At 46.1% G+C, this 20,098-nt stretch overlaps 1 protein-coding gene across 6 annotated transcripts in view; it reads right to left on the reverse strand.

Annotated features, from left to right (window-relative positions):
- Positions 1–20,098, reverse strand: part of BIRC6 (baculoviral IAP repeat containing 6) — an 807,095-nt gene that overhangs the window by 693,794 nt on the left and 93,203 nt on the right. For all 6 annotated transcript variants that reach the window (XM_082252286.1, XM_082252283.1, XM_082252284.1 and 3 more), the window contains exon 5: positions 2,928–3,039. In XM_082252286.1, coding sequence (XP_082108412.1) covers positions 2,928–3,039 — 112 coding nt within the window. The remainder of the gene's footprint in view (positions 1–2,927; positions 3,040–20,098) is intronic.

Raw genomic sequence — 20,098 nt, forward strand, 5'->3', positions numbered from 1 at the left:
CCTCTCGTACCCTGGCTCAACAGAATCAGATTGTCTAGAGACTGTGGATTCTTGCCACATAGCAAGAAACTCTTTTCAGAGGTCTTCTGTGGACAAATTTTTGAAACTCGTCCCATGGGAGGAACACCCTGGCTGAGGCAGAGTCCAGAACCGACCCAGATAGTCAACTAGGTGGACGCAACCAGAACCAATACCTGGAATTTTAATTTACAACTGAACACCTGCAGAGTCCACACAGTAATCTTCTGGTTGTCATAGAGACTCTGCTCGCAGAAGATCATCCAGATACTCCAGTATTGCAATTCTCCCACTGGCACAACAATACGAACACCATGGTCAACACTTGCGAAAACTCAAGGGGTTGAGGCGAGACCTCTTGATAATGCTCCTCGCCCATGGCATGGGGAGGAAGCGCAGACAACCGACATATCGGAATATGAAGGTAAGCGTCCTTAATATTGATAGAGGCCAGAAGATCCCGCTGATGTAGGGATGCCACTTCCGTAAGAATGGGCTCCATTCGAAACTTCTGTATAAGCACAAAGTGGTTCAGAGCTTGAGGTCCAAGATTAGATTTTCCTCGCTGGGACCTGCAAACTTAAAAAAAACGTTCCAATTCCGAGACCGGAACAATCCCCCCTTGTAGTAGCAATCTTGCACCGCCCCGGACCTCGCAGGCAGCCTGTCGATAAACGCAGGTTGGAAGGAAAGAACCTCTCTGGAGGAGAAGACCAAAAACTTGATCTTGTAGTTGGAGTAGTGTCCTACTCCTAGGAAGAGCAGCATAACCCAAAGGTCAAAGATGATATGGAGCAGTGTCTGCCGATGAACGAAAGCAAAATCCTGTTTTCTTTCTGTACACATGATTCAGTTTATTTGACTGGGAGAACCAAAAGCAGTCCAATTAAGGAATGGACAACAGAAGAAGCAGAATGCTAGCAAGAACATTAACCAGTTCCAGTCCACCCGCCGCCTTTTTACTGCGGCAGGGTGGCACGGACATGCAGAGCGACGTAGGTCTATGTCGCTCGCTCCCGGGGCTCTGTCTACTTTCCGAAAAAGGGGTCATTTGAGGGGGGGGGGGGGTTGTGCTTTCTTGGCATTTCATGGCCTCTGAAACCGATAGGTAGTGAGGCGTGAAATCAACAATTTACACCCTTGGAAAGCCTGAAGGTGGTGATTGGTTTTCGGGGTCCTGTACGCGGCTAGACTGCCAAAAAGTCTCACAAATGGGTTATCCCCATACTCAGGAGAAGCAGCAGAATGTATTTTGGGTTGTCATTTCACATATACCCATGGCATGTGTGAGAAAAATATAATTTAGTGACAACTTCATGTAAAAAAATAAAATAAAAACATTTCCTGAAACTTGTTGCAAAATATAAAATATTCCATGGACTCACCATGCCCCTCCGCAAATAGCTTGGAGTGTCTACTTTGCAAAATGGGGTCATTTGGGGGGGGGGGGGGTTGTGTTATCCTGAAATTTCAGGGCCTCCGAAATCATGATAGCCAGTGAGAAAGTGCAATGAGCAATTTACACCCTTTGAAATTCTCAAGGTGGTGATTGGTTTTTGGGGTCCCGTACACAGCTAGGCTCTCAAAAAAGTCTCAAACATGTGGTATCTCTGAACTTAGGAGAAGCAGCAGAACGTATTTTGGGGTGTCATGCCACATATACACAGGTCATGTGAATGAGGCCTAACCAGTGTGTGACTTGCGTATCTTGCAGACTGAAGCAATAGAAAGAACCACTCTCACAGTGAAGGAAAATGGCAGTGGGTACCCCCCACAACACTCAACTAATGGTTCAGCATGAAATTCAGCAGAATGACCACCCTTTCCACTGTAACCAACAGAATAGGGAAGTGCTGATTAATGTTAACAAAGTAGCTCCCACTGCTTTGCAGAAATGGTGTACTCATTAGGGGCCCTCAAAGTCCAGACCACACCAGAGACTAATACGTCTCAACCTGAAAATACTCTTGCCAGCAGTATCTAAATGTTTATGAAATGCCATGGAATAGGAGCCCCTACCTGATCAATTTGCATCCAATCAGGCGGGCCATTGCACTACATAATCTTTAGTAGACTGTACAATCATATTTAGCACAAGCAAAAACCTAGGCATGCTGGGAGTAGGAGGGGTTATACCTTACTGGCCAACAACTTTTTGTCTGCTAGAGTCCACAGCTCCAGTAGGCAACAGCATACCCCAACTGGCTCAGATTACCTAAATCTCAGAGGGAGAAAGATTGTAAAATACATCTCAGATGAATGTAAAATACATCTCAGATGAAGATTGGCATGAAGAGTTTAGAGTCACTCCCTTTTCAGGGACAAACTAACATTTTAACAAGAGTTCCCACAAAGCTTGCCAAGAATTTCCCATCTTCCTCTATGGTGGCGCTGTGATCAAGACCAAGGTACTCCACATTCATATCTGATGGGGTTGCCCCCAATAAAAACCATTCTAAAAACACAATCTTTACCATCTATGATGATTGCCATATAACAACTTCGTGCAACAACCCACAGATACCCATCATCAATAAAACACAAAATCTGTGAAGAAAAATCAATTTTCAGACTCCTACTTGTAAATCACTCAAGTTTCCCCCTAACCAAACCTATGAAAAGAAAGCAATCTAGTGTAATTTTACAGATAGCATATCCATCTATTACCTTTAAAAACCTAAGCAAATTAAGCTTCACCTCAATTATGTCTACCACCTACACCACATTAGTAAAATGAAATGATGATTTGCATTCAGAGATATTGAAGAGCATATAACTGTTGTAGCCCTTCTGTTGAAAGTGTTGTGCAACACCTCAGGAGTCCTACTGTATATAAACTCTATGCATGAGAGACAATTATTAGTCCATACAGTTTGAGGTTTATAGTGTAAACCGCCTAAAAATCTTACCTGATGATAAAAACCTGCTTGAGCCATAGGATCTGGCTGAGCCCACCTGTAACCAACATGAGGCCATGATGTGAAGGTCTCTCGCCTGTTTGCTTCACTGTACATCAAGGACCTAACGGAAAGCATGACAAAAAGAAAAAAAAAGTGCTTAGGCACATACAATTTTTAGAAACAAAAGATAAAGCCTAAGGGAAAAAAAAAATAATTATCGATCCCGTCAAGTAAATTAACATCTTGAATCTATTCTATTACGGAGGCAAGTGTGCTTGCTCAGTTTATGTGGAAGTTTTAAAAACTACAAGTTAAGAAAATGTATTTTACACATTCGAGTTGAAAATTTCATGCACTGAAACATTCTGAAGCCCAAAAAGACATGCATAATTTAAGTGTAAATATCTTCTGCAACAATTTAAAAAGTTGTGTGCAGAACTGGTTTCAGAGCAGATATGCTAAGAGGACACTGAGTGGGAACAGAGGGTACACTTTGAGAGGACATGAAGCGAGAATGTTGTATGAGGCTGGGCAGCAGGAGCGGAGCTGACCGAGAAGCCATGCAGAGTAGAGTGGCAGAGGAATGCATTTGAAACCCAGCAGTGAACGGTGATGCTTTGAACCAACAGCAGCAGGAGTACGGGTGGTTTGCTGGAGCTGGGGCTCAGTGTATTTGAAGCTCTGCTGACAATGACCGAGTAACTGGGAGCATTGCGAGTGCTGAGAGCTGTGAGTGACTGAGGCACAGAGTACAGAGGAGGCAGTGTGAGTATTTGGGCACAGAGTACGTACGGAGGCAGTGTGAGCATTTGGGCACAGAGTACGTACGGAGGCAGTGTGAGCATTTGGGCACAGAGTACGGAGGCAGTGTGAGTATTTGGGCACAGAGTACGGAGGCAGTGTGAGTATTTGGGCACAGAGTACGGAGGCAGTGTGAGTATTTGGGCACAGAGTACAGAGGCAGTGTGAGTATTTGGGCACAGAGTACAGAGGCAGTGCGAGTATTTGGGCACAGAGTACAGAGGCAGTGCGAGTATTTGGGCACAGAGTACAGAGGCAGTGCGAGTATTTGGGCACAGAGTACAGAGGCAGTGTGAGTATTTGGGCACAGGGAACAGAGGCAGTGTGAGTATTTGGGCACAGAGTACAGAGGCAGTTACATAGTTATTGAGGTTGAATAAAGACATCAGTCCATCCAGTTCAACCTATGATGCGTGTGTGTGTGTTTGCTTTTAACCGTACATTGTATACCCCTGTATGTTGTGGTCTCTAAGGTGCCCATCTAATAGTTTTTTGAAACTATCAATGCTCCCTGCTGATACGGCTGCTTGTGGAAGAGAATTCCACATCCTTACCGCTCTTACAGTGAAGAACCCCTTACGCACTTTAAGGTTAAACCGCCTTTCCTCTAGTTTTAGTGAGTGGCCACGTGTCTTATTGTATCTCCTTTCTCTGAATAGTTTGTTCCTTATGCTAGGGTCGCCAGTACAGTATTTGTACATTGATATATCCCCCCTCAATCGTCTCTTCTCCAGAGAGAGAATAGGTTCAGTGCTTGTAGTCTTTCCTCATAGCTGATGTCCTCCATTTCCCTAATTATTTTTGTTGCCCTTCTCTGGACTCTTACCAGTTCCAGCACATCCTTCCTGAGGACCGATGCCCAGAACTGGACAGCATACTCCAGATGCGGCCGGACCAGAGTCTTGTAGAGCGGGAGAATAATCTCTATTTCTGGAGTGAATCCCCTTTTTTATACATCCCAGTATTCTGTTGGCTTTGCTTGCAGCGGCTTGGCATTGCATGCCACTGCCAAGCCTGTTGTCTACCAGTACCCCCAAGTCCTTTTCCATCCTAGACTCACCCAGAGGTCCCCCCCTAGTGAGTAGCTTGCTTTCTGGTTTCTGGCCCCCAAGTGCATTACTTTACATTTTTAAACATTAAACCTTATCTGCCATGTAGTTGCCCACCCCGTTATTTTGTTCAGGTCCGCTTGCAAGGTTTCCACATCCTGCATAGAAGATATTGGCAAGTTGGATTGGTCCCAGGACAGAACCCTGGGGGACCCCACTTTCCACACCCGCCCAATCCGAGTACTCCCTATTAATCATCACCCTCTGGACTCTCCCCTGGAGCCAGTTCTCTATCCAGGTACTCACCTTATGGTCCATACCTACCTTCCTTAGTTTGTACAGTAAGCATTTGTGGGGAACGGTGTCAAAGGCCTTTGCAAAGTCCAGATACACCACATCCACAGGCTTTCCTTTATCTAGGTGGCAGCTCACTTCATCATAGAAGGTTAATAGATTGGTTTGGCAAGAACGATTTTTCATGAATCCATGCTGATTACTACTAATACCGCTTTCATTACTAAAGTCTTGTATGTGGTCCCTTAACATCCCCTCCAAAATCTTGCAGACTACAGATGTTAGGCTGACCGGCCTATAGTTACCCGGGATACATCTCGGCCCCTTTTTAAATATTGGTACCACGTTGGCTTTTTTTCTAATCAGCAGGCACCATACCTGTCTGTAAACTATCCTTAAAGATCAAGAATAATGGTCTGGCAATCACCTGGCTGAGCTCATTAAGAACCCTCGGGTGCAAGCCATCCGGTCCCGGGGATTTATTTATGTTAAGTTTCTCTAGTTTAGTTCTAAGTCTATCTTCTGTTAGCCATGGCGGCACTTCCTGTGGTGTGCTGTTTTGTTCGGCCTTACAAGCTAGGTTTGTGTAGCCCCCCCGATTCTTTTGTGAAGACTGAAGAGAAGAAATTATTTAGCACTTCCGCCTTTTCTCTGTCCTCAGTGGCCATATTTCCTTTGTCATCTTTTATGGGGCCAATGTGTTCTGGCCTCGCTTTCTTACTGTTTATATACTTAAAGAATTTCTTGGGGTTCTTTTTACTCTCCTCCGCTATATGTCTCTCGTGTTCTATTTTAGCCGCCCTGATTTCATCTTTACATTTCTTATTACACTCTTCATAATGCTTAAATGCTGCCAATGACCCCTCAGTCTTGTATTTTTTGAAGGCCTTTTCTTTAGCACTAATATGCATTTTTATGTTGGGAGTTTAGCCACCCAGGGTTTAGTTTTGCTCTTTTAAATGGATTTCCCTTTGGAATGCACTGGCCAATCCCCTTGTTAAGTATTCTCTTGAAGCACTCCCATTTTTCCTCCGTGTTCTTTGTTCCCAGGGTTCTATCCCATTTGATATTTTCTAGCAGCGAGCGCAGTTTAGGGAAATTGGCTCTTTTGAAATTCAGTGTCCTTATATTACCCTTATGTTTCCTATTACTGTAATTAATACTGAAACTTATTGACCATTAACCATTATTGACCAGTGTGAGTATTTGGGCACAGAGTACGGAGGCAGTGTGAGTATTTTCCTGGAATTATAGATGGTGTGCCAGCCCCTCAGGAGAGCGTCTCACTCTGGCTAACTTCCCTCATAGTAACCAAGTGGTATCATAGAAAAAAAAGGGGGCCTCCAATAGTGCTTATATAATTTTGAAAAAGTTTTTATTAAAGAAAAGTAAAGTACTCACATATGGTGAGTGCACCAAAAAAAAAAAAACAGCCTTTGGTAATGGTCTCTGGTGGCCGTATGTAATGGCAACCGGGTGGGAATGGAGAATCTAAGTGTGCTGCTCCTTCACTTCCCTGTACAAGCAGAACACCGTCCGGGCCCCTCCCCTACGCTTACAACACAGGGTCACGTGTCTTCCAAGGGGGATATTATGTTTGATGCACTCTAGCACCTACCAAATAAGTACTTTACTTTTCTTTAATGAAAAAGTTTTTCAAAATGATAAAAGCACTATTGGAGTCCCCCCTTTTTTTCTATACGATACCGCTTGGTTACCATGAGGGAAGTTAACCAGAGTGAGACGCTCTCCTGGAGGGGCTGGCACACCATCTATAATTCCAGGTAAGGCAAACCCTTAAAGGGGAAAAAGCACTGTGTGACCTAAGCCTAATCGCTAGGTCGCAGGAACGGAGGTGAGGACCCAGTCACATAGGGTGTTACGGTAAAGGCACGTTTCACTAAGGAGATTGCTACTGGATACACTATTTTGTAACTATAAAGTGGACTTTATACAGAATTTTTGGGAAACTACAATATTTACAGCACGGAAGATTGTCACCAACACCGTTATGTTAAAAGAAGTCAATATTTGCAAAACATTTTTCACACATTTATTCACCAATTTCAGCAAATTTATTTATATATACACATATATATATATGTTAATCACAATGGCACGCTTTGCACTTTAAGACCCCATTCAGACTAGCGCGACTTGTCGGGCGACTTGTCAGCCTGACAAGTCACGGTCGTTTGCTCGCCATTGAGTAGTACAGGACCCGTTCTAATAGGAGCGACACAAGTCGCTCCGACTTAGAAAAAGGGTCCTGTACTACTTTGGGGCGACCTGGGAGCGACTTGCATAGACTTCCATTAAGTGAAGTCCCTGCAAGTCGCGCCACACGCTGTGCACCGCGACTTCACAGGTCGCCCCTTGAAGCCGGATCGCCTCAGTGTGAACCGGCTCTTAATTGTACGATTGACTAGCATATTTATTTATTTACATATTTATTTTACCTAGTGTACTTTTACTTGATAGTTATATTTCACTTCATATTTTTGGAGCACTTTATATTGCATGGCACTATTTAATTTATTTGGTCAGATAGCCGTCTTGCAACCTGAAGCACAGACGCCTGTATTGTAAAAAGCCCAGGAAGCACTAGGCGCTTGAGTAGAAGGCGCCGAAACAGGGAAGGTAGGATCTGACCCTTAAATGAATAAGAATGCACCACCGTCTGTCCGATCCATCTGGAAACAGTTGCAACAGATGCAGGCGTCCTGTTCTAGGGCCATCCGTGAGTACAGAGAGCGAACCTGACTCACGAAAAGACTCAGCAGTCCCCAAGTACACCTTGAGTGCCCAAACTATATCCAGAGTGCCCAAACTATATCCAGGATGTTTGGGCTTAGGACACAAAGACGGTAATACAATGTCCTCGTTCAAGTGAACACTAGAAAACCACTTTTGGAGGGAAGCACGGATCCGGACAAAGTACCACTTGTCTCCATGAACCAACATATATATATATATACAGTGGGTACGGAAAGTATTCAGACCCCCTTAAATTTTTCACTCTTTGTTATATTGCAGCCATTTGCTAAAATCATTTAAGTTCATTCTTCTTCCTCATGAATGTACACATAGCACCCCATACTGACAGAAAAACACAGAATTGTTGACATTGTTGCAGATTTATTAAAAAAGAAAAACTGAAATATCACATGGTCCTAAGTATTCAGACCCTTTGCTCAGTATTTAGTAGAAGCCCCCTTTTGATCTAATACAGCCAGGAGTCTTTTTGGGAAAGATGCAACAAGTCTTTCACACCTGGATTTGGGGATCCTCTGCCATTCCTCCTTGCAGATCCTTTCCAGTTCTGTCAGGTTGGATGGTAAACGTTGGTGGACAGCCATTTTTAGGTCTCTCCAGAGATGCTCAATTGGGTTTAAGTCAGGGCTCTGGCTGGGCCATTCAAGAACAGTCACGGAGTTGTTGTGAAGCCACTCCTTCGTTATTTTAGCTGTGTGCTTAGGGTCATTGTCTTGTTGGAAGGTAAACCTTCGGCCCAGTCTGAGGTCCAGAGCACTCTGGAGAAGGTTTTTGTCCAGGATATCCCTGTACTTGGCCGCATTCATCTTTCCCTCGATTGCAACCAGTCGTCCTGTTCCTGCAGCTGAAAAACACCCCCACAGCATGATGCTGCCACCACCATGCTTCACTGTTGGGACTGTATTGGACAGGTGATGAGCAATGCCTGGTTTTCTCCACACATACTGCTTAGAATTAAGGCCAAAAAGTTCTATTTTGGTCTCATCAGACCAGAGAATCTTATTTCTCACCATCTTGGAGTCCTTCAGGTGTTTTTTAGCAAACTCCATGCGGGCTTTCATGTGTCTTACACTGAGGAGAGGCTTCCGTCGGACCACTCTGCCATAAAGCCCCGACTGGTGGAGGGCTGCAGTGATGGTTGACTTTCTACAACTTTCTCCCATCTCCTGACTGCATCTCTGGAGCTCAGCCACAGTGATCTTTGGGTTCTTCTTTACCTCTCTCACCAAGGCTCTTCTCCCCCGATAGCTCAGTTTGGCCGGAAGGCCAGCTCTAGGAAGGGTTCTGGTCGTCCAAAACGTCTTCCATTTGAGGATTATGGAGGCCACTGTGCTCTTAGGAACCTTAAGTGCAGCAGAAATCTTTTTGTAACCTTGGCCAGATCTGTGCCTTGCCACAATTCTGTCTGAGCTCTTCAGGCAGTTCCTTTGACCTCATGATTCTCATTTGCTCTGACATGCATTGTGATCTGGAAGGTCTTATATAGACAGGTGTGTGGCTTTCCTAATCAAGTCCAATAAGTATAATCAAACACAGCTGGACTCAAATGAAGGTGTAGAACCATCTCAAGGATGATCAGAAGAAATGGAAAGCACCTGAGTTAAATATATGAGTGTCACAGCAAAGGGTCTGAATACTTAGGACCATGTGATATTTCAGTTTTTCTTTTTTAATAAATCTGCAACAATGTCAACAATTCTGTGTTTTTCTGTCAGTATGGGGTGCTATGTGTACATTCATGAGGAAGAAGAATGAACTTAAATGATTTTAGCAAATGGCTGCAATATAACAAAGAGTGAAAAATTTAAGGGGGTCTGAATACTTTCCGTACCCACTGTATATATTTATTAGAGCTGCACGATTCTGGCCAAAATGAGAATCACGATTTTTTTGCTTGGAATAAAGATCGCGATTCTCTCACGATTCTCTGTGTAACATCTTTTACCTTATAAAAAAAATTGGGATAACTTTACGGTTTTGTTTTATTTTTATTTTTTTTTTTATTCATTCATTTAAGTGTATTAATTGCGTTTGAAAGACTGCTGCGCAAATACAGTGTGACATAAAAATTTACAACAATCACCATTTTATTCTGCAGGGTCTCTGCTAAATATATATATATATATGTTTGGGGGTTCTAACTACTTTTCTAGGAAAAATAAACTGATTTAACTTGCAAGCAACAAGTGTAGGAAAAAGGTTTAGTCTTTAAGGAGGTTAAACTTCCTTCCTCCGGCAGAGGGAAAAAAAAGATACAATGTAATCATTTGTGTTTACAGTACAGTGGGAGACTAATGCTGATAGGCTTTTGCGGGAGGCTCTTTTTTTTTTTTTGACAGCTGCTCCCTCATAGGTATGTAAAGAATCGAGCAAGTGTCATGTTAAGATCGTCAGGGGGAGTGAATCGCGATCTCCATTCTGTTACGATTAATCGTGCAGCTCTAAATATATATATATATATATATATATATATATATATATATATATATATATATATATATATATATATATATATATATATATATATATATATATATATATATATATATATAGACCAGGACAATGACGCCAGGTGACAGCACCCAAGGAGACCCCCTTCTGTACTAAGGTAGGCAGGGGATACCCCCGAATACTTGCAAAAGGAGGTTCTTGAAGAACCAACTGCACCAAATCAAGGTCAACGTTTAGAGACGGAGGTCGCACCAGAAGTACCAAAGTGACACACCCCCTGGAAGAAGTTACGCACCAGGGAACGGGCGGCCAAAGGCCTTTTGAAGAAAATTGCCAAAGCCAAAAACCTGAGCCTTTATAATACTCAAAGCCAACTTTTGATCAACTCCCCGTTGAAGTAAAACCAAGATCCGGGCCACTGAGTAAGAGCGAGGGGGAGCCCAAGAGACTCTCACCACGCAATATACGACTTTCTTGTAAAATTAAAAATCATCCTAGAAGTCGCTTTCCACGCTTTAAGCAGGGTGGGAATCACTGCAGCAGACCTTCAGCACCTGGCTTTCAACAGCCAAGCTGACAAAGCCAGCGACCGTAAAGCAGGATGGAAGATTAGCCCTGGAGACAATAAATCCTCCCTGAGAGGAAGTTTCCAATGAGCGCCTGCTAGTCTGACCAGGTCGGCGTACCAAGCTCGGCGAGGGCAGTCCAGAGGCACAAGAATGATCGGAATCCCTTCCGCCTCGATCATGCGAAGAAGTATTGGCAGCAACTTGAGAGGCCGGAACCGAATGTCCAGAGAATTTGGATTCCAATCCCATTTGAGAAGGATTGCCTTCTGGGGGGATCCTTGAGCGAAAGGGACCGTCTCGAAAGACGAAACCATCAGTCCCAACTGGACAGTAACTGTTGACTGCAGTCTGAAGTCTTAAGAGTTATTTCCCCAGAGAGAGAAACACCCTGAGGACGAGTCCAAAGTCAGGCCCAGATAGTCCAGTGTCATTGAAGGGACCAAGGATGACTTCTGAAGGTTCAGAACCCACCTGAACTCTCTCTAGAGTTCTCATGGTGACTTTAAAATTCGTTGTCAGCATCGTAGGTGACTCCACACGGAGAAGCAGATCAGCCAGGAACCCAGGACAGATACACCCTGCTGGACCGGAGCCAACACCGTTCTGAAGACCCTAAGAGCAAGAGGTAACGCCACAAACCGATCGAGACCCACAGGAAAAAACTGAGAACCTGTTGGTGTCCAGCACATAACAGAATGTGAAGGTAGGCATCTTTGATGTCTAAGGAGGCCAGGAATCCCCCTGATGTAGGGAAACCACTATCGTGCGAACCGATAGCATCTTGAATTTTTGATGCGCATGGAACCATCAAGGGCCAGTAGGTCCAGACTTTTTGAGCCAGAGTCTAAACTGCCCCATAGAACGCCTGCAGGCAACCCGGGGACAGGCGTACATTGGAAGGGAAAACCTTACTGGAAAAAGCGGATCGAAGCTTGATTTTGCAACTGGACCGCATGACCTCCTGAACCCAGCTGCCTGGGATCCGGGCCAGCCGCAGGTCCGAGAACTGGCAAAGACTTCCCCCTACCCCATATATGGGTGAGGATGCTCCTTCAGGCTGAGTAGGCCTTGTCCGCAGGTGTGGAAAAAAACGATCTTATGTTCGCCAGACTAGAGCGTTTGGAACCACAGGAGGTCTCGAAGGACTTCGCCCCATCGACTGTTTCTGAGGGACCAAGAACTGTTTGTGAGCCGAAAGGTAGGGACCCTGTCCGCGACTAAGGCCCTTACCCTTGTCATCCTGTGGAAGAAAAGCACTCTTCTCCATACCCCCACCCCCCCCCCCCCCGGGAGACCCTTATATAACGTCATCCAGGGCAGCGCCAAACAGGCGATCCCCCTGAAAGGGGAGATAAGTTAAGGCCTTCATAGAAGTTTGATCCGCAGACCATGTGTCCAGCGCGGCATCGCAAATAAAATGTAACCCCTGTGCCAGCTGGTCCAACAGCTCCCCCAGGGCAGGAGGGACTTGCTCCTCACCAAGTCACGGCATGGGAACTCTGCCCATCATGCAAATTCAGCGTGGCAAGGGCAATCAGACACTGTTCCCAGTGCAGACCCCGCCAGTGAGTACAGATCACGGGCCACAGCCTGCGCCATCCTATCCCCCAGGTCCTTAAAGGACAGGGATTCCTCCACTGGAAAAACGGTAGTCCCATGCAGCCTAGAGACCGGCAGGTCCACATTAGGCAGTACAGCCCACTTTAACAGAGACTCCTCAAAAGGGCAACGTCTAGCAGTCGCTTAGACACCCCAGGGGAACGTTGCAAACGGTACCATCCTTCATAAGCATGCTAACAAATTAAGCTACTCCGGATGGCATGTGAATGCCAGATGCGCCGCTGCTTCCTCCAATTGCAGGGTATCACACACTGAAACAACCATTACATCCACCAGCTCCTGTATCATGCGCGGCAGGGGAGGTAGAAATGTCATCCTCATTATCCTAGACAAGGCGCGAGGGTAACCGACCTGGCAGGGAGGCCAACATCTGCGGCGGCTGAGTCAGACTCAGAATCCGAGACATCAGATGAGGCAGGGGTAGGTAGAGAAACGCTTCAGCGTACCTCGCTCTCTCAAGGCCACCTCCACCCGGGACCCAAATGCTTCCAGAACTGCCAAAAATGCATTGATGTACAGTGGAGATTCGGGAGGCCCAGCAGCCTCGGTGAGGGGGTCATGTGGGGACACATGGTCTGCAGGGTTCATACTGAACTAGAAGAACCCACCAGCAAAATTTGCAGTCGCACCGCGCTACAGCGCTCCCCGAAGGTCAGGCAAGCCCTGAAGACCCCCAACACACAGAGAGAGGGGGAGAGAGAGAGAGAGAGAGACCCCACTGTCCCAATATGCATTTCCAGGGCTGCACGTGTAATAAGCAAGCTCTCCCATAAAGTGAGTGAGCAAAAGGAAACTGCCCAGGGTGGGTGGAGGGAGGGGCCCCACCCCCCCCCCCGAAAATGCCTCCAGGCACTCCTACCTAGCTTCTCTAGCAGAGAATCCACCGCAAAATGGCCGAAAACAGGTGTACCAAGATGGCCACCGTCATAATAGAAGCCGAGGCTACAAGAAAATGGCAGCCAGTGAGGCAACAAGGCCCATAGGGAAACCCCCCGCCAGCCCTCCACCATCCTGCAGCAGGAAGCCCTGGAGGACTGACCGAGCCCCCCGCACGATCGACCGCCGCGGACGGCGCACCCCCTGGCCCCCCATGTGGCCTGCACATGAGGTCCCAGCCCCAGGTAGGCCCAAACATTCCTCCACGTGGGAAGGGGGGAGGTGGGTGTTGCACAACAGGACAGAGGGAAACCCAGGAGTGTGAGGGTCCGACCATCCCAGGGAGGGGCCTGTGTCCACCCCAAAATCCGCCAGGGGGTCGTTTACTTACAGTACCGGGAACACAGACGGGCCCCATCTCCTGACAGAACCTCTCTCTGCTGAAGTGGGGGGCTGTCGGCCAAATAGGAATGCTGGGACATAGGCCGAGACCGTCACGTGCGACCTTGTGAGACATTTAACTCGCGGGGCCAGTCCACGTCCGGTGGGACTATGTCGCAGCCGACCCAGCGTGGAACTAAGGTCTGCACGCGCTCGCTGGCCAGCTGGGGGTGACCACTGGATCTAGATTATCCAGCTCATCGCCCAGATCTGGCATAGAAGATCTCACGGGAAACAAATCTGGAGAAAAAGCTAGCTAATAAAAATCTACATAAAAACATACTTTTTATGCCAGGACCAGAGATCCCAGCAAGGAACTAGGTCCTTACTCCTGACTAGGCAGATTAAAACTGGCATCCTATGCAGGAAGAGAGGGGCCCATAAGCGTACCCAGAACTTTTTTTCTGCCAAGTGTCCTACTCCTGTAGGGGGACAGTATAACCCTACTGATATGGATCAGAGGACTGCGTGCATCAATGAACGATAGAGGAAAAAAAAAAAAAAAAAAACTTTTCCACGCCTATGGGGGCTCTCCCAGCCGGCATAACCCCTCAGGCTCTGCTATTCTCAAATAGTTTAGTTGCAAGCAGTGTTTAGAAGACAAAAAACCCCATTCACTCAGAAGTAGAGGGGCGGGTGCTGCGTATGTCAAACTTCAGAGAAAAGGATTTTAAGGCAAGTTCTTACAAAAATCCAGTTTTCTCCATTGGTCGACAGATACAGCTCTTCCTATTAATAGACTCATAGGGATGTCCCAAAGCAGTATATCATGAGGGGTGGGATCAAGACCGAAATAAAAAATCGAATTACCCAATGGCTAAAGTAGCCAACCAGGTAAAATCGTGCTCAACCAGGAACAACTGGAGCTCATCTGGAAATAATGGAACCCTCAAAGAGAAACAAAAAGGAATTTACTTTTAACTGCAGCCTGCAAAACTTTGCAGCCAAAAGAAGCATCCGCGGATACCAACACATCTACCTTGTAGAATTTAGTGAAAGTATGCACAGATGACCAAGTTGCCGGCTTGCAAACTTGCAACACCAACGCCTGGTGGCGAAAAGCCCAAGAGACACTCAACGCTCTCGGAGATTGAGCCTTCACTGGGAACAGAGGGACCTGACCCTTTTGTACCACCATCTGCCTGATCCATCTGGAAATGGTGGCAATAGACGCAGCCTTATTACGAGGTCCATCAGAAAAGGACAAATGTAGCGTCTGATTTTTGAAAGGACTCAATGGCCTGTAAACAGACCCTGATCACCGGACCACAGCCAAAGAATGCAAAGCATACTCCTTCGGATGCTGAGGTTTAGGACAAAGTAAAGGCAGTACATACCAAGACCGGCAAAGCCAGTCTGGGGCCACCAGAATGACCAGAATTCCTTCCACCCCTATCCTGTGTAAAAGTCTCAGCAGGAGAGTCCAAGTATGAAAGGCATAAATCAGTCAGTACTGACCCCAAGGAGCCACCAGTGCATCTGTGGCATCAGCCAGAGGATCCCGAGACGTGGCTACGAACCTCTGAACCATCTACAGTGCCTTGCGAAAGTATTCGGCCCCCTTGAACTTTGACCTTTTGCCACATTTCAGGCTTCAAACAAAGATATAAAACTATTTTTTTGTGAAGAAACAAGTGGGACACAATCATTAAGTGGAAAGAAATTTATTGGATATTTCAAATTTTTTTAACAAATAAAAAACTGAAAAATTGGGCGTGCAAAATTATTCAGCCCCCCTTAAGTTAATACTTTGTAGCGCCATCTTTTGCTGTGATTACAGCTGTAAGTCGCTTGGGGTATGTCTCTATCCGTTTTGCACATCGAGAGACTGAAATTTTTCCCCATTCCTCCTTGCAAAACAGCTCGAGCTCAGTGAGGTTGGATGGAGAGCGTTTGTGAACAGCAGTTTTCAGTTCTTTCCACAGATTCTCGATTGGATTCAGGTCTGGACTTTGACTTAGCCATTCTAACACCTGGATATGTTTATTTGTGAAACCATTCCATTGTAGATTTTGCTTTATATTTTGGATCATTGTCTTGTTGGAAGACAAATCTCCGTCCCAGTCTTAGGTCTTTTGCAGACTCCATCAGGTTTTATTCCAGACTCGGGTCCTGTATTTGGCTCCATCCATCTTCCCATCAATTCTAACCATCTTACCTGTCCCTGCTGAAGAAAAGCAGGCCCAAACCATGATGCTGCCACCACCATGTTTGACAGTGGGGATGGTATGTTCAGGGTGATGAGGTGTGTTGCTTTTACGTCAAACATAACGTTTTGCATTGTTGCCAAAAAGTTCGATTTTGGCTTCATCTGACCAGAGCACCTTCTTCCACATGTTTGGTGCGTCTCCCAGGTGACTTTTGGCAAACTTTAAACGACACTTTTTATGGATATCTTTAAGAAATGGCTTTCTTCTAGCCACTCTTCCATAAAGGCCAGATTTGTGCAGTATACGACTGATTGTTGTCCTATGGACAGAGTCTCCCACCTCAGCTGTAGATCTCTGCAGTTCATCCAGAGTGATCATGGGCCTCTTGGCTGCATCTCTGATCAGTCTTCTCCTTGTATGAGCTGTAAGTTTAGAGGGACGGCCAGGTCTTCGTAGATTTGCAGTGGTCCAAAACTCCTTCCATTTCAATATTATCACTTGCACAGTGCTCCTTGGGATGTTTAAAGCTTGGGAAATCTTTTTGTATCCAAATCTGGCTTTAAACTTCTCCACAACAGTATCTCGGACCTGCCTGGTGTGTTCCTTGTTCCTCATGATGCTCTCTGCGCTTTAAACGGACCTCTGAGACTATCACAGTGCAGGTGCATTTATACGGAGACTTGATTACACACAGGTGGATTCTATTTATCATCATTAGTCATTTAGGTCAACATTGGATCATTCAGAGATCTTCACTGAACTTCTGGAGAGAGTTTGCTTCACTGAAAGTAAAGGAGCTGAATAATTTTGCACGCCCAATTTTTCAGTTTTTTTATTTGTTAAAGTTTGAAATATCCAATAAATTTCGTTCCACTTCATTGATTGTGTCCCACTTGTTGATTCTTCACAAAAAATTACAGTTTTATATCTTTATGTTTGAAGCCTGAAATGTGGCAAAAGTCGCAAAGTTCAAGGGGGCCGAATACTTTCGCAAGGCACTGTAGGTGAGGCAAGAGGCAAAACAAATTGACCACGGGTGTCCCCCACCTGACACACAGGAGAGGAAGAAACTTCCGGGTGAGGGAACCACCCCTGGACCGCCAAGACACTTGGTGATCACAATAAGTCACAGCCGTGGCATAGGCTGATTGAATCCGGACAGAACAATCTAGCAGACAAGTTGCCCAGTGGCTCAAGCAAAAAAATGTATTGCCCTATTGGAAGAGGGTGCACCATCATACAGACCAAAATTCATCTGCAGATCCAGCCTGGTCCGTCTCAGATTTACCTGAGCAGGTCTTCTCAGAACCCCCAAAAGACCTGAACTGCAGTACCGCCGCTTGCTGCCTACGATCAGCAAAAGACAACCCCCGAACACGTGGTGCCTTGCCCTTAGAGGATTGAGGAAAAGTACTCTTACCCCCCAGCGCGGCCTTTGATCAACTCATCCAGAGAGGATCCAAACAGCCTCTCCACTGTGAAAGGAAGATCAGTTAAGGCCCGTTAAGCAACCTGGTCAGCAGACCAGCTCTTTAGCCACACCATGTGCCTAATAGCAATCCCCACTGTCAACACCCTGGCCACTAACTGGGCTACATCCAGGGACACATCACACATGAACACCAGGGCTTGAGCCAACTGGTCCATCAATTCCAGCACCCCAGGGGGGAGCCGTTCAGCTTTCAAGTAAATCTTAAGTAACTTCACCCATTTCGTAGCAGTCTGCGCTACCAGAATGTTCACAAGGTAGGACTCTAACATGTGACCTGCTACCACGTGTAAATGGCGGGACAAGGATTCCACCTGTCCATCCATGGGATCCGCAAAAGTTGGAGACTCTTCCACCAGTACCAGAGTCACTTTATTCAACCTGGCCACTGGAAAATCCACTGTTGGTGGCACAGTCCACCTAGTAGACACTGCCTCCGCAAAGGGGTAATGGCGTGCAAAATGCTTAGGCACCACCATGTGCTTAATGCATCGGCATTGTTCATCCACAATAGTGTGAAAAAATTCTGGATAAGGGAACACCTCGACTTATGGAATTTGCAGGAGCCAAAAGACACCTGCGTACCTGGCGCTGTGGGTTCATCAGCCTTTAACATGTCCCGGCCTGAAACCATGAATGTGCGTTCCCACACGGTGGCTGATGAGGACAGGTCCGCTTCACCGTCAGAATGCAAAAAGACACCGACCCATCAAGGTGGTCTGCGTTTGCGGCGACCATATCCATCTTAGAGTCCGAGGACCCTGCCAATGGAGGCGAGGGCGTTTGGAGCTGGCAACACCAGAACAGACATATTCCACTTTTGACATCAGGCTTTGAAAAAAAAAAATAACGGAATTTTTGGCTGCAACCGTGAACCGGAGGGTCCCGCAGTCGTTTCCAGGGGGTCTGCAGGTGAAATTTATCCAGGGACTCCATTTGCAAATAAACATTTTTTTTGTGTCTGTCCCTTTAAGACCGTAAAAAAAACACGGTCCCACCACTAATACTGCAGGCTTCTAACCCTGATTAGAATAGCAGAGCAGGGGGGAGGAAAACTTTACCAGAGCCCAGAGAAAAACGTCCAGCCTGATCAGTGTAGAAAACGAAAGTGACACCGAGCTGCACAGGAAGAGGAAGAAGCTCTGCCTCGATCAAGAAAAAAACCTGCTGCATGTCTGTCCAGCTCATGGACCTCAAGAAAACGGCCGCAATACATTCTCAATGGGAAAATACAGAAAAAGGCTGCCCATACAAACTAATGGGGACACAGAGATCATGAACCACAGCAAAATGGCATATACATACATAAAACTTTTTTCCTTCCTCTGCCTAAGTGGAGTGGAGAGTATGTGCACCTTACCTCCAATCACCTGTCACACAGTGTATACCAACACTCCAAGTGCTGAACAAGAAGAGAAAATTTCTAACACGATGTGCGCTTTCTAAATGTAGCACTGCCCCCTAAAGGACTGCTGAATTACACTTTCTGGTTTCCCCTGGGTTCCTCTTAGCAACTGACCGCAGATAAACAGATGTGTTTTTTGTGTTTTTTTATTGAGAACCTTGATAGGAGAAGGGATGAGTGGGATACTCCCAACTAATAACTATTCACAGTCTTGAGGACAGCTAACTGTAGAATGCGGCAAGGCCGCTGCTTCACTCTGCCACTGAAGTGAAGATGCTTTAAATGTTCCCGCTTGTATATTCTCTTCAGGGTTCTAAACTTGGCACTCCCTTTATTCTCACTGACTGTGTGCTGACAGCTGACTCTAGCCTCTGGAGTGGTCCCCTTCCTGGCAGACCCCTGGGCAAGTTCCTCTGTACTCACGGATACTGTTAATCCAGAGTCAACGTTGCCTGCAAACTCCACCAGTCAGCCTCCCATGGACCTTGGGGTTCAGCCACACTTTCTGGTTCACCAGGCCGACTGCCTGTGACCACCTTCCACAACCTCAGAGGAGGAGACAGCCGTCACCCTCCTTCTGGGACTTGGTTTCCCACCCAAAGACCCCCTGCCACATGTGCCCTTGGTTTTTATAGCATATCCCAGGATGCATCACTTGTCTGTGCCAACCCACTGAGAAAGCTACAAAAGTCTTGTCACTGGCTGGGCCTCCCCATTGGACACAGTGAGTACACTCCCTCAGCCCAGGTGAATCACACAGTAACACACGGAACAGGCCTAACAGAGCCTGCACCCAGTGAAGCAGGGAGCACGTTGATTTGCCTGCTGCCAAAAACTATTCTGTCTATCTAGCACCTGGCTAGAAGGTGCTACATAAAGAATATATAAAGCTGAAGACCGCAGATACGCAAGTAAAACTTATGTAGGGAGATTTGTTTCCTCCATGTGTATCATCTGAGGCTGTTTACTTCACTGGGTTCATGTGAGGGTATACATCCATTAAAAAAAAAAAAAAAAAAATCACCAGGACCAGATGGCTTACACCCCAGATTCCTCAAAGAACATAGGAAGGTTATAGCAAGACTTATGCCTAATTTTTAGGGCAGCTTTGTGTCTGGAATGGTACCTACAGCTGATTGGTACTATGTAGGCTTTTCAACAATGTTCAGCCACTTATCTCCGGATAGTTTACCCACCTGACCCCCCCCCCCCGTTCCTGATCATGCCATTTTTTGCGATACGGCACTGCGCTACTTTAAC

This window comes from Pelophylax lessonae (assembly GCF_965119305.1).
Source record: "Pelophylax lessonae genome assembly, chromosome: 3".
In the NCBI taxonomy this organism is placed as follows: domain Eukaryota; kingdom Metazoa; phylum Chordata; class Amphibia; order Anura; family Ranidae; genus Pelophylax; species Pelophylax lessonae.